This window comes from Hibiscus syriacus, unplaced genomic scaffold (assembly GCF_006381635.1).
Source record: "Hibiscus syriacus cultivar Baekdansim isolate YM2019G1 unplaced genomic scaffold, ASM638163v2 tig00004995_pilon, whole genome shotgun sequence".
In the NCBI taxonomy this organism is placed as follows: domain Eukaryota; kingdom Viridiplantae; phylum Streptophyta; class Magnoliopsida; order Malvales; family Malvaceae; genus Hibiscus; species Hibiscus syriacus.
In genome coordinates, this window is record NW_024062039.1 from 20,961 (window position 1) to 36,173 (window position 15,213).

A 15,213-nucleotide genomic window follows, 5' to 3' on the forward strand; every position below is an offset into this window, starting at 1 on the left:
TATATAATATTTAATTTAAATTAATCAAAGTCATAATATTTTTAAATCTTAAAGGATAAAAAATCTTAATATATAAATTAATCATAGAGGGAACATTTAACGATTTATGTACAAAAATTACGCGTATTAATTATCAATTCTTGATTACAACTTAATTTGTTTAGAGAAATTGTTTTATAGATCATTCTCACCATGCTACCAATGGTCCCAAAATTAAAAATATCTACATTGATTTTTTTCATATCATTTATACACAATAATTTTACTTTTTTCAAATCAAATTTCTTTACTATTACATATTAAAATCAAATTTAAATTTAAAAAGTATTTTTAGGGTCTTCAATAAGATATAAAGAAAATTATCCACGTTCTTTCAAATTCTTTATCTTGCTCAAAAGTCTCTTCTTTACTCTCAAAATTATTAAGTTTCCATAGCTCTTCAACTTTTCGAAATCTCAAGTTAAATTATGCTTTGGCCAATTATCATTCCTTGATATATTAAGAAAAATGTGTTTTTGTTTCTCTAAACCTCGAGTCGTTGGTTGTAGAATTGTTACAGGTACAAGTTAAGACGTTCAAAAAAATTAAATTTGGAAGGTTAAATGGCATACAACACCTGTAAAAGAAAAAAATATTTGTTTTAATCTTTATTTCTAACAATCTCATCTCACTTTAAAACCTAAACTCCCTTCTTTCTACAACACAAGATAATGATAACTTGATTTCTTTATGTTTTTTTTTATTGAGTTACAGACAGTAAGAATGGATCAAGGGTTTTAGGGAAATGTTTAAAATTTCGATACGTATTTTTGGAAAAGAAAAGAGAATTAAGAAGGTTTCAAAAACAGTTCTTAAATTTAAGTTTTTTTTTTTTATATCTATAATGGAAGAAACTGATTTAAAAATAAAATTATTGTGTGTAAATGACATGAGAAAAATATTAATATAAATATTTTTAACTAGTTGAAATCGGTAATGACGTGATGAAAATGATTCGTGTTTTTCATCTTTTTATAAGAAAAAAATATAACCTAAGAATATTAATTTAATGCTACAATATAATAACCGACTTATAACACATGCGTCAGACTTTCCTTACTCTTAGTTAAAAATTTATTTAACTTTAACTAAGATATGAAAAGGGATTGTTGTTATTTTTTGAAGACTCATGTTCGAACATCATGGATGTTAGGGGTGCGAACATTCAATGTCGAGAGGTTAGGAGTTATATTTAAATAGATATTGTCTTTTACTTATCCCAAATCAATTAATTATATATATATATATATATATATATATATATATATATATATATATATATATATATATATATATATATATATATATATATTATGAAAAAGGCACCTTGGTCATTAGGAGTTAGGTAAGTTGATATGGAATTACTAGAAACGGTGGGCATTGGAAATTAGTGATTCGCGCACATTATCAACCGGTGGTTGGTTCTCCCACTTTTATCTGTAAAAACTTCGGTTCTTACGCACGTTATACGCACAAACCTATAAAAAATCTCTCTTTTTGCTCCTAATGGTGATCGCCAAGCCACTGGTTTAGTTAAGCCAAAGCTTTCACAAATCACAAAACCATGGGTAACCTAACCAAACCTTGCAGGTGATTTTCAGTATTACTATTACAGTCGTAATATTTTTTATATTAATAATTCGTTTTTTAATTAAAATATTTATGTGCCGTAATTTTTTAAAGGATCTTATATTATATTTATACCATATAATAATATTATTCTTAGGTGTCATGTGTAGGAGTGTGTAACATATTTCAATCCAATCCATTGATCTTATCTTAAAATTTAGATATTCGATCAACTTTTTAAATTTTTAATGAAATATCCGAAAAAAATCGATAATTAAATCAAATACGGATCAGTGAAATTTTAATTTCAACTTGTCCGAAAATATGAAGAAGAAAAATCGTGCCTTTAAATAATTTTCTTCAAGTCTAACAATTCCAGCCCTCAGCGCCTCTGTCCCAATCAACCCGATTTTTTCAAAAATTTTAAATTATTTAACCTTTTAAATTATTTATTTTTCAAACCTTTAAATAAGATATTAATTATAGTTTTAAAATTATTCAAGTATGTTTTAATAAATATATAGTAGATATATAAAATATATTGTATAGAGTTATAAAATTTTAATTTTCATTAAATTAAAGTTTATATTCAAATATCCGAATATATTATCCGAAAATTTAAATACCTAAAAGAATGAATATCTTATTTTTTCAGATTGGCTATGGACCACAATTTTAGTGATTTAAATTTTCGAATCGGATAATAAACGATATCCGAAAACGCACACCTATAATCATGTGTTCAACTGTAGTTGTCTCTTGAAATATTCAAAGAGAGACTGACATTTTGGGTTAATGGATGAACTTTTAAAATTTTAAAAGAAAATAAACTTATAAAAGTTTAAGAGATAAAATTAGATTATTTATAAAAACATAAAAAAATCTAAAACATATTATATTCTTTTAAGAGAAAGACTGTTGTCTCTTAATTGATCCCTAATAACTGTACCACGTGTCTCAGAAAATTAACGGGATTGCCGCTCTCACTGACAGACACATGAATATTTAATACTCCGCAAAATGTTAAAAGCATGGTAAGCGAGACATAAAACGCTGCATGGTTTTGTTCGCGGTTTTAGGCTTGAGTGGGTGACCACTGCCTGCAAAGGAAGAAAACAGCATCTCATTTTGTTGTTTTCCAAGCACACTGAGAGGATATAGATCTACATACTTCTTTAATTAGTTCATCACATGTAGGTGGAACAAATGAATGTACCTTATGAATTAACTCAAGTGTTACAAGCAGTATAATATAACAAAATTAGACCTTTCATAAATAATATAAGGCAGTATCTATATTAGTAGAACAGGGATAGTATAATGTGGTAAACTTTTCCTTATCCATATAACATCCATGCAGAGTGGATGCATGGATGAAGTCCCAAAGCAATAACCCACCCCTCAAAGCCTAATAATTTTGTTCAAGCCCATTCTCATATTTCGTTTGGAGTACTCGTGAATTTATTGTAAATCACCAGCGCGGCCTTTATTTATTATATTCATGACTTGTTTGCTTTATTACTAATTACTATGATCATGCAACTCAGCAAAGGAAGTCGCGCACCAAGAAAAAGAACAAGTTTGAAAATGGAGGGCTTTTCTTTCAAGTCTGAAGAAGAAGAGTTTTATTGACTTTGTGAAAAAGATGCTGCTTATTGAGCATTTTACAATTCTTAATAAGGAAGATTAATATTGTCAGGAACCAAAAAGGAGCACTTAAGCAATAATACTTTTCGTAAAGCAAATTGTGCATATCACTTGAAGAAAGGAACGGATGAGATATTCTGTGTATAGAAAGATTTGTTTTGGTATTACTTAATTGACGATCTCCATAACTTCTGCCCACCTCTGTGGTGCTGACCATTTTCCTCTTGTATCGCTTCTTTTTCTATTTTGGTGTCAGTTTAGTTTCCAGAAGGGTGAAACTGTGAAAGGTGAGAAATATAGAATACTAGAATAGAGATAACGCTGTCACTTTATCCATGCAACCAACGCACGACCAAGTGGGGTTGAAGTTGAGAAACCTCGCGTGCTTCTGCAAGTTGACGACCCACCGGTCCCCAGTCCCAATATTCCATATCAAATTGTCTTTGCCTCTGCCTCTCTCTCTTCAAACTTGAATCTACCTTGTAATTAACCTGTTAACCAAAACATTTATATATATTCCTCTCCAAAGTTGTGACCCATTTCATTAAATTTTGACTTATCCTTAATCAACCCACCTGCAATGAATAATATGCAGCAGAACAGTGAAGAATCAAGTTGTTCCAGCACCTCGAAACTACAACAGAATATGCATTCTCGGATAAGCTTGTAGAAGGTTATCCTATGTTGTACCTCGAAATTTACAAATGGGACATAAAATTAAGGGGATGAAGCATGAATCGCAACTAAATCTTTTATTATATATTAAAAAGGAGTCAAATTATTACACTTCTCGATGTTGTTAAAGTTCGATTCGTATATGAACAAGTTTAAATTAATCCATGATCCTAATTCTTTTATATCTTCTTTATTATTCAACCACGGTTTAATAATTATGAAAGTGAAGTGAAAGTTTTTATTTACTTTTGCTTGGGGGCAGAAAAACATGATTGTTAATTTGTCTTTTTTAATTATATATTCTTTTTACATTTGATCCGTGAAAGGACGTGTGAATGCGTCACATAATTGTGAATGAAAAGCTACAAAGTAAAGCCCTTAGTTTTAATTTCTTTTCTTTTTATAATAATATTTTTACCATCATTGACAAGAGTCATAATTGTCACCACATGAAGTCCATAGATTTCTCATGGAATCACATTGGGACAATTTATGGGATCCATTCCTTTTACACGTCAGAATACATAAAAATAAATTAAATGTTAATTAATTCACACCATACAAATTAGAAGGAAAAGCAACCCCTTTTGGGGCTATTTTAATTTACATTTTTTTGAGTTAGAAGTAGTCAAAATGATGAGGGATTTGATATGGGGCATCTCTTTCTTCTTTGCTTAGCTTTGGAATGTGACTCCTACTGCTCCTAAGTTTGTATATATCACTGGGGACTTCAGGTGGCCTTACTGATCTAATAAGAGCCCAATTTACCCCTTTGAAGAACTCATGCCTTTTGATTTCAGCAGACCCCTTCAAGCTCCTGGATCTCTTCTTCGGATTCTTCACCAGTAGCTTGCTGATGAGATCTTGAACTTTTACCATCTCTTCAAACTCTTTGCCACTTTTAACACTGATTCTTGGGAACGTTAGAGGCTGTTTAAGGATGTTAATCAATGTTTTGTCGTTGTTTTCGCCTTTGAAAGGAGTTCTAGCGTACAACATTTCGTACAAAAACACCCCAAGCGTCCACCAGTCCACTGCACTCCCGTGGCCTTGCCCTGAGATTACTTCTGGGGCTAAGTATTCGTGGGTTCCGACGAACGACTTGGACTTGGCATTGATTGGTTCGGCCACCAGTTCCGGACCAACTCCATGGCCGCAACCATCAGCTTGTTCTGTGATTGTTGTGACTCTAGAACCTTTCGTTTTCCTGTGGGAAGATGAGAAACAAGACATCACTGGTTGCATGGGGGTAACGCATGAAGGAGTCAAGCAGTAGTTGTCGAGATTTTGAGTGTCTTCCGAATTTTTGCCGTAACAGCTTTGGAACGACGTCGCATTTAAAGGAAAGATCGAAATCTGAAAGCATAATGTGCCCGTCTTCTCTAACCAAAACATTCTCTGGTTTCAGGTCCCTGTAAACAATGCCATCATGTGCAGATACTCTAGTGCTAAAAGTATCTCAGCAGCGTAAAACCTGCGTTTATCACAATAGTTTATAATTAAACCTTAAGTCAATGAACCGTTACTTGAATAAAAAATAGTATGTAATCAATACTTAATAATAAGATAAAACTTACTTAGCAGACGAAATGCAGAAACGCTTTCCCGGTTGGCGTTGCCTTGCAACGTACAAGTCCCCGCCAGGGCAATACTCCATTACCAAGCAAGAGTAATGAGAAGCCTCGAACTCTGCATACAAAGTTGGCACAAACGGATGATCGAGCATACCCAGAATCTCTTTCTCCATATCGGCCCTCTGCAACTTCTTCCTAATAGCAAGAGCTTCTCTATCCACCACTTTCATGGCGTAAAAATACTGAGGCAACCCAACCATAGGGTTTCTTATCTGGCAAAGATAAACATTCCCTATGTCGCCGCTTCCCAGTCTACGAAGGAGCCGAAAATGATCGAGCCCAACTTTACCTTTGGCTCTCGTGAGTCTCTTCATGGCTTCCCATGCCGCATGGTTCGCCTTGTGCGGCTTATGGGAGCTGTAGAGAGAAGTTTCGACGGAACAAAGTGAAACCGAACTCTGGCGGCTTCCGAAGCTTAGGGTGCTCATCCAGCTGCGGCTGGAATCGGGTACGGTTATCGATGAGGAGCTGCTGCCGTAGTCGGATTCATCTCTGGTTATGGCCGCTGCCATTGCTGGTGTTGGAGTATGTAACAGTGAAGACAGTACTTTGGTATGTGAAGACAGTACTTTGGTATGTGAGAAGTCTATAATGTTTTTGAGAGGGTTATCTCTTTTCTCTCTTTCGCTGCTTTCCCAGGCTTTTTATATACGGAATACGTTGCCATGAAATTTGTAATGCCTGATCGAAGAAGGTTACAAAGCCCTGCTTTTTCCTCTAATTGAGGCTTGCAACTCTGATTATTAATTCAATAAAGTGGATTTATTTTTTTAATTAATCAATGATATTCGATCTATTGACCGATTAATCCAATTCAAGTACTACAGAGGTGAGGGCAATCCTCCCAACCCAATTTGCTCCATTCGTAAATGTCAGGATTCAAATATCTGACCTTGTTTAAGAGATCTAGTATTTTATCATACTACACCAACTGATTCTTGGTAAAGTGACTTTATTTTTATGTGCTCATCTAAACGACTCTATTTTTACCATTTATTACAATTGTGCTATTCTTACATCCCCCATAAATTTAGACATTCGAATTCATTACATTCCTTTTCCATAAAGTTAGATATAATATAAATATTTTATAAAAAATATATATATTTAATATAAATATCAGAACACAAACATTTGGTTCAATTCCAAACTATGTGCACTTCCTAATTGCAATATTTTTTTTATTATATGTATAAAAAAATTAACACTTGAATGGAAAAGATTAAAATTTCCTTTATTATTATTGATAATTAATATGTTTATAAAGTGTGTTTCTATTTTTATAAAAAAAAATTAAATAAAAAAATTAATAATTATAATATAAGAATTGAACTTATAACAAATAAATTTATATATAATTTTTTCACTTTATCTATAATCTTTTATTAAAATATTTTTATACAATAATTCTAAAAAAAATTATTTACCTTTGAAAACATTTATAATGAACCAAAATAAATAAAAGGAGCTTTTTTTATAATAAAAAAAATTAGTTTGATGAGCATGAGCATGCTAACTGACACAACCACTAGTCTTTGTTTTTACCAAAAGTTATTGGACAACCACAGTTCTTGTAAACCGAAATCTCATGTACAAATAATGGGTTTCTTCGTTAGACTATTTATTTTGTTAAAAACAGCCTTCAGAAATAATTTCTTTTTAAAAAAATTATTTACATAATTTATGATTACCGCTTTATAAATTAATTTAAGGGTAAAGTATATAAATAGTTCTCAAAATTTTAGGGTATTTGCATTTTGATCATTAACTTTTAAAATTTTCAATATAATCACTAAATTTTTAGTTCATTTTCAATAAGGTCCCTCTTGTACCTCTGTTAGTTTTATGTGGTGTGGCACCATTAACCCTCTTCTCTCATTAGCCCTTCTTATTCTTCTTCATTTATCTCTAAACTAAAGCCTCAAAAGAAAAAAAAAATCATTTTATGTGAATTTCTCACTTGCAAATAGAAACTACCTCTTTCCATATAGTAATGTCCCGCAGAACAACCAACTTTGTCTGCATAAAACACAAAGTTCATGAAAAAAAATTGATACCAAAGAAATTAACAAAAAGTAAAATAAAAACTAGTTATTCTGCGTGGCATTGTCATATTGAAAAAGGTGGTTTTATTTGTAGGTGAAAAATTCACATAAAAAGAACATTTTTTCTTTTGGGGGTTTTAGTTTAGAAGAGAGGAGGAAGAGGAAAAGAAGAAGAAGAAGGGTTAACGAGAGGAGAAGAAGTGTTAACAATGCCACATCATATAAAAATAATGAAAATAACAACAAGGATCTTACTAAAAAAGAACTAAAAGTTTAGTAATTATATTGCAAGTTTTAAAAGTTAGATGACCAAGATACAAATATTCTAAAAGTTTAAAGACTATTTATATACTTTACCCTTAATTTAATTAAATCATCAGAATCCGTGAGAGTCGTTCAAAAGCGATCCTTCTTTTCCTGCTATAAAGCTTGTATGCACCGATTTTAAAGCTACTTTCCCAGCAACCAAACCTCTTAATATAATTAAATTGATAGTAAATATTTTTTTAAAATATAAAAAGAGTAAATTATTCATATAAAATATTTATTTTTTAAAGCTACAGTAAAATATCTATAAATTAATAACATGGGATGATATAATTTTGTTAATTTAAAGAGGTATTAATTAATTGATAATTTAATAATTTAAATAGATTTTGTTATCCATCGAACTTACATTATTCTTCATGAATAAAATATATACATTGTATTGACTAATTGAATTATGTTCATATACAATATGACTGATTAAATATAATACATATTCCTAAAAGATAAAGTTCATTGTAATACATAGTACTAGTTAAAATTTAATGCAAATTTAGTATAAGAACGCATCAACGAAACTTTTAAATGCAGTAAGGAAAGTTATAGATAAAATACAACTAGATTTAAATTTTAAGAAAAAACAAACAACAATAGAAACATATTTTTCTGAGTTGTCCTATTTATATTTGTAATTTTATAGAATTATTAATTTATAAAATTAAAGGGACCATAAATTTATATAAAGGGTCTTTCATAAAATTATTATATTATTAATTTATCAAAATTATTAATTTAGATATTAGATCCAAATTGGGAATGAGAAAAGGTAATCATCTAAAAATAAAAAATAGATTATGGAAGAGAAAAATTAAAAATCTAATTAAACAATGAACAATTGGTAGATACAAATAAACATCATTGTCTACAATTAAAGATTTTTCGAGTACCTTTTCTTTTATAGCCAAAATCATGTATGTAATTAACCATAAATCTACTTGATTCAAAACTCTGTCGAAATTCCATTGTAGGTACCTGAATAAGTACACAAAATAGAAATCAACTCTAAATTTTTCTCTATTTTTTACGTTATTGCATGCAAACTATAAAATCATGTGGATTAGAATTACTATATTCAATAGTGAACTATCTTTGGTGACTTTGAGGAGGTATGAAATCAATCCTATCATAAGGAAGGAAAAACATGTTAAAAGAATAAACAAATAACGTATTATGAGAGAAAATGAAACTACCCACTGTTTTAATATGAAAAAAAATAATATAATTTAAACTATAAAAAAGAGAAGACGAGTTATATTAAATCTTACTATCATCTCTAATTAATAATTATATTAGACCATTTATATTTATAAAAAAACATATAATTGGAATATCATTTAGTATAAAAAAGTAAATTTAAAGGCAATAATAAATAATTATTAACTGTACTTATAAGCATCCCCGTTTTGTTGACAATATCTCACCGAAACGATAGGCTTACCAAAAGAAAGCGGCGGCGTTTCTTGGTCAAATATTTACTTTTTCTTTTCCTTCCCTTTGAACGGTAGTTAACCTCTTGGAGTCTTGGTTATTAACCATGAAAAGTTAAATATATATATATATATATATATATATATTATGATTTATTTTTAGCGTGTATTTTTTTAGTTTTACATTAATTTAATATTGTTATATGAGTAAAAATTAAATAGCGAGATTAATTAATTATTTTTCAATAAATATCTTATAATTTATTATTGTTAATCTTAATAGTATATTTTTATTCATCAAACAATCTTAAATCAATATAAAACTCAAAAATATCTTAATAATAATAATAATAATAAAAATAACGGAGCTTTTTGCCAATTTAAGGTGTTAGGTGAAAGCATTGATAAAAGGTAGGAAGCTGCACGAAGAACCCGTGCCCCCAAATTCATTTTCGCCCCCGAAGAAAAGTTAATATATATCAATATAAAAATTTAATTTTAAACAAATATTTATAATTTTTTAATTAATTTAATTCAGAAGTTAAATTCAATCTTTCAAGAAAAAGTTAAATTCAAGAATCAAAATATATATATTAACTGAAATTTAAAGGGATTAATAACAAGTTAATTGAAAATTAATTAAATGTTAGATTTATTTTATGTTATGAAGAAAACATTTTTTTTAATATTTACGTCTTATATTAGCGTTAAAATAATCAATTTATTTATCTTGAAATTTGATATTACTATCAAAGAAATGAATTAATATCTATTTATGATATTCTATACAAGAGGGGGAGGCTCCATGTATATGACCTTACACGTGTCTAGTTCTATTGATTTTGGAAAATATCAAAAGAAATTATTGTGAATTTTTTAAAATATTATTTGATCAAGTTTTGTTTCTCGGAACATGGTTTGGATCTTACATTTTTTGGCATTGACTTTTTGTTCAAAGAACTTTGACTTCAGCTTTAACATTAATTGAAGAAACGAGTACAATTTCAAGGCAATTATTGATTTTTTTGGTTCAAAAAAGTTTTTTGAGAAAAATATGTAAAGAAAATTGTGATTTTATTTTATTTTTCAAAAATCAAATTCAGAATCTTATGCTCTGAATTGGATCACACGTGACAAAAGGCAAATGAACATAATAATGATATTATACTGAACAACAAAAACAAGAATAATCTTTAATTCAAATATCAGCGTGATGATTAATATTATAGATCTTGAGACTTTTTTACGGAATGATGAATATACTAATTATATTAATTAAAACATACACTAGTTGAAAATATTCAGGAAAAAAATGAGATTCCATCTAGAAAGTGTAAGCTGCCTCAATCATGAAATATTCTGTATTTCTCATGTTCCCCACTTTGAAGCTTTAATCAGACACTGTGCACCTAATCACTTTGGATTGGGGCTCGATATCCCATCCCCATTCCATTATGATCGGTCTTGCCGGCTTGTATATCACCCTAATTTTTATCCATATTAAACAAATTTACATCATAAAAGATTTAAGATATGGATTTCAAAATGTGATATTTTCTTAGGCTTTTCAATTTTTTCCTTTCATCTGTTTCCTTTGAGAGCTCCAGTTTTGTCAGCAAAATCTAATCATTTAAGAATTGCAGTATTGCAGAGTGACAAGTGTATAGGAAGATTCAAAGCTCCATAACTCGCCCCATACATTCTTCTCCCCCAACCAACCCGCTTTAGATTTTTCTTTAGCTACAAGCAGAGAAAATCACATCAACACGTGTCAAAAATGCTACCGGATTTGTAAGTTGTACATCGAATATCAGTAACACGGGTCTTATTAATGATGGTAAACACATTGTTTTCTACATGTGAATTTCCAGATAACTATATTGATTAATTTTGCTTGTCTACCGCCGGATTCACGTTCGCCTATAGAATACAGCTTATGGTCCTATCAAGCTCCAAGAAACTGGTGATTGATATAAATGGAATGATGATTCCAGCCAAGTAAAATCAGGTAACTATCAAACTGCAAAAGACAATGGAACAAGAAAAGAAAAAAAAGAACAGAGAGACATTCAGACTGCTAACTTTTCTACCCTTCCAACTACAATAATGTGTAAAATGAACTGAGCAAAAGATGGACAGCCTGACAGCTCCACAACACAATGTTGTCAATGCCGTGGTTATTTAAACAAAACATTCACCGCATCGACTTCAGTCAAAAGAAATCAGACCGGATTCGAATCTGATATGGATGCTTACACTCGGGCATTGTTTTTCTTATTAAAATCCAGATTTTGTTGCTACAAATCATAATGGGCAGCTCCAACCCTTGGGCCTTGGGGTCCAAAACTTTTGTTTTCTTCTTTTATGCTATTTTAATTTGAATTTGCAAAGATACGTCATATTTTGATTGGTCCCAGGATCTAATATCATACTCCCTCCGTGCCATTATTTGTATCTCATATTGGCTATGCACATAATTTTAAGAAATATATTTAATTAAAGGAAATGATAAAATTATCCCTAAATTTATTTTGGTACGTGTAAAAGAGTGAGACATACAAAGGTAAAAAAAAATATAAATGTTGTTGTTTGATGACTTTTCTACTAAAACATTTTAAATTGAACAATTTAAAAAAAAACACATTTAATGGGATAGATGGAGCATCACTTTCCTATTATAATAACTATTTAGCAATAACTTGTTGCTTTATAACATGATGTAGTTATCAAATTATTATTTTGATTCAATGGGTTTGTTTGAATTGATAGTATCATAAAAAATTAAATTGATAAAAAATTTATTTATGAATGGTTAAATCTATTGAATTGTTACATGTTTAATCCAATTGCACATGGGTAGTTAAACTCCTTATTGAAGCCAAAACATAACCGACTTATATTTCTCTTATTTGTGCCATCCAACATTTTCGTGAACGAAGCTGTGCTATCAACATCACCTAGATAGCCCGTGAATGCAACATGGTTGTTGATTGTATAATCAAGCTTCCATGTCCTATTACGCTTCAAATCTTGTCTATTAACTCACCATCCCCAGACATCTAAGAACTACTAACTCGAGACATTACTGGTTCCTCTTTGTAAATGTGTTCTTGCTTAACCCTATGACTTAGGCTTCTCTTTATTAAAAAAATCTATTAAATTTTTAAAATAGAGATAAAATTAATAGAATGTATAAACTTTTTTGACTAAAAATATTTTTATATCATATTAGATGTTTATTTCAACTTTAAGAATAAAATAATTTATTTGAATATTATTTTAAGAATGGAATAATTTATTTGGAATATTATTGGAATAGGATCTAATTACATAGCATGCAACTTTGTACTTTTACACATATTTAAGATGGTTGTATGAGTGAAAATAAATGTATGAGATTAATAGTAGGAGATGAAAAATATTCACTAGAGGAAAAAAAAAGTTAATCCTAGCCTTCTATTTTCACTTTTTTTGGATAAGTTAAAATTTATTATCCAAATAGAAGAGTTCAGCAACAAAATGCACCCATACAAGGAGCAAAGACAAGCTACTTACAACAAACAATGGTTAGCCTATACCCTAATTGTTATAAAGAAAAATATTAACATTGTCAAGTCTGTTAAAATTTCTACCTCTAAGTTGAATGTCAACTATCTCCTTAATGGAGTTTGACATCACTTCAACCGTTCGAGACCTTCCTTGGAATAGTCTTCTATTTCTTTCCTCCCAAACAATATAAATGAAAGCACCCCAAGCAATCTTCATAATGGTAGTAAGGAGGGATTTACCTTTCCAAGTTCCACAAGCCCAAGCAAGCATATTATCCCATGACATAGAAGGCTTGAACAAGCAAGAGAGGTTCAATAAAGCTTTCCATAGGGAAACAACCGTTGCACGGTCAGAAAACAAGTGGTTTCTCAATTCGAGGGCCTCATTGCATAAAATACATGAACCATCATAAGTAATTCCTATTCGAGTAAGCCTCTCTCTAGATGGGAGTCTATCCAAGATTGTCATCCAAGAAATAATGATGAATTTAGGAATGTGGAGGGGAAACCAAATCAATTTATGCAATGAAACTTTGTCTCGTTTGACCCCAATCTTTTCCCAGATATCTTTAGTATTCGTTGCTCCTGCATTTAAAATAGGAAGAGCCTCTGTTTTTAGTTTCAAAAGTCTGTTGAAGCACCAACTAAAAGAAGCACCTCCGGTCATGACTCTAAAGTCTTTAGTCTTTATCACATAGCTATAAATCCAAGCAATCCATAAGGAGCCTTCACCAGCAAGAAGATTTTTAATGAGCTTCATCATGTAAGCTTTGTTCCAGGATTTTAAATCCTTTAGTCCGAGCCCTCCTTCAGATTTAGGACAACAGATTTTATCCCAGCTGACTCTAACAAAAGTAGCAGCTGTATCGAAACATTTCTATAAGAAACGAGAGCACAACTAGTTTATCCTGTTTATAACAGTCTGAGGCAGAAGAAACTGCCTGCACCAAAAGTTGGCTATACTGAGCAGGACAGTTTTGATTAGTTCCAGCCTTCCAGCATAGCTTAAGTGTTTCCTAGACCATTGATGAAGTCTTGATTTGATCTTGTCAATAAGGGTTGAGCAATCATTTTCAGTGAGTTTTCGAGTGACTAAAGGAACCCCAAGGTACCTCACTGGTAAGTAACCATAATTGAACCCAGTAGAATTTTTAATATTCTCAATGTTCCTTAGAGAAATTCCAACAGCAAACAGTTCACTTTTGGCAACATTTAACTTAAGCCCAGACATGTCATAGAAATGGTTCAGGACAATTATGACCCCAGTAATAGATTCAAGATTTCCTTTACAGAATATAAGAAGATCATCCGCAAAAGAGAGATGAGTGAAACCAATTTTTTTACATTTGGATGGTACCCGAAAATACCTTTGGCAGCAGCAGTGTTAAGTAATCTTGAAATGATGTTCATAGCAAGAACAAATAAAATGGGTGATAAAGGATCACCTTGTCTTATTCCCCTTTCTCCCTTGAAAAAACCAATCAAGGATCCATTGAAAGAAATAGAATATCTAGCTTCAGTAAAGCAAGCTTCAATTCAACCAATGAACTTTGATGGTAACCCTAAGGCCTTAAGAGTTGTAGAAATAAAACCCCAGTGGAGGGAATCAAAATCTTTTTGAAGGTCAATTTTAGGAGCACATTTTGGGGAAATAAACTTCCTTCCATAACCTTTCACCAGTTCTTAAGCGAGGAGAGTATTATCAATAATGGTTATACCATTAACAAAGATTGTTTGGTTAAAAGTTATAATTTCTGGAAGCAGATTAGTCAGCCTTTTGACAAGAATCTTGGTAATAGACTTATAAATCACTGAGCAGCAGGAAATAGACATGTAGTCTTTAACCTTGCTAGGATTAGAGATCTTTGGAACCAAGGCTATAATTGTGGGATTGAAAGCATGTAGAATGAATGACTTTTGGAAAAAGAATTTGATCGCATTAATTAAATCCTCACCAACCACTGACTAAGCCTTTTTAAAAAAACTATTAAGTGGAATTTTAACCCTTATATCTTCATAACTAAATGATCTTTAGTGTCATTTACCCTTTAAGATAATTAGAATATGATAACTTGAAAACACACACATTAAACTAGGGGTGCTTATTGAGCGAGTCGATTGCGAGTTAGGTTGTGTTCAACTCGTGCTTGTTAAAAAATTTTGTGACTCGACTCGTTGCTCGTTAAGCTTGTTAAAATTTTGCTCGACTCGTTAAGTTCGATGCTCGTTGCTCGTTAAGCTCGATGCTCGTTGTTCGCCTTGTTACTCGTTAAGCTCGATGCTCGTTGCTTGTCTCGTTGCT

At 30.8% G+C, this 15,213-nt stretch overlaps 1 protein-coding gene across 1 annotated transcript; it reads right to left on the reverse strand.

Moving 5' to 3' along the window:
* Positions 1 to 4,527: 4,527 nt before the first annotated feature.
* On the reverse strand, positions 4,528 to 6,158 carry LOC120198900 (protein kinase PINOID 2-like). Its single transcript, XM_039200143.1, is given in 4 exon segments — positions 4,528 to 5,236; positions 5,238 to 5,358; positions 5,361 to 5,404; positions 5,508 to 6,158. Coding segments are annotated over 4 exon segments (1,422 nt in total). The 5' UTR covers positions 6,077 to 6,158; the 3' UTR covers positions 4,528 to 4,548.
* Positions 6,159 to 15,213: the final 9,055 nt, after the last annotated feature.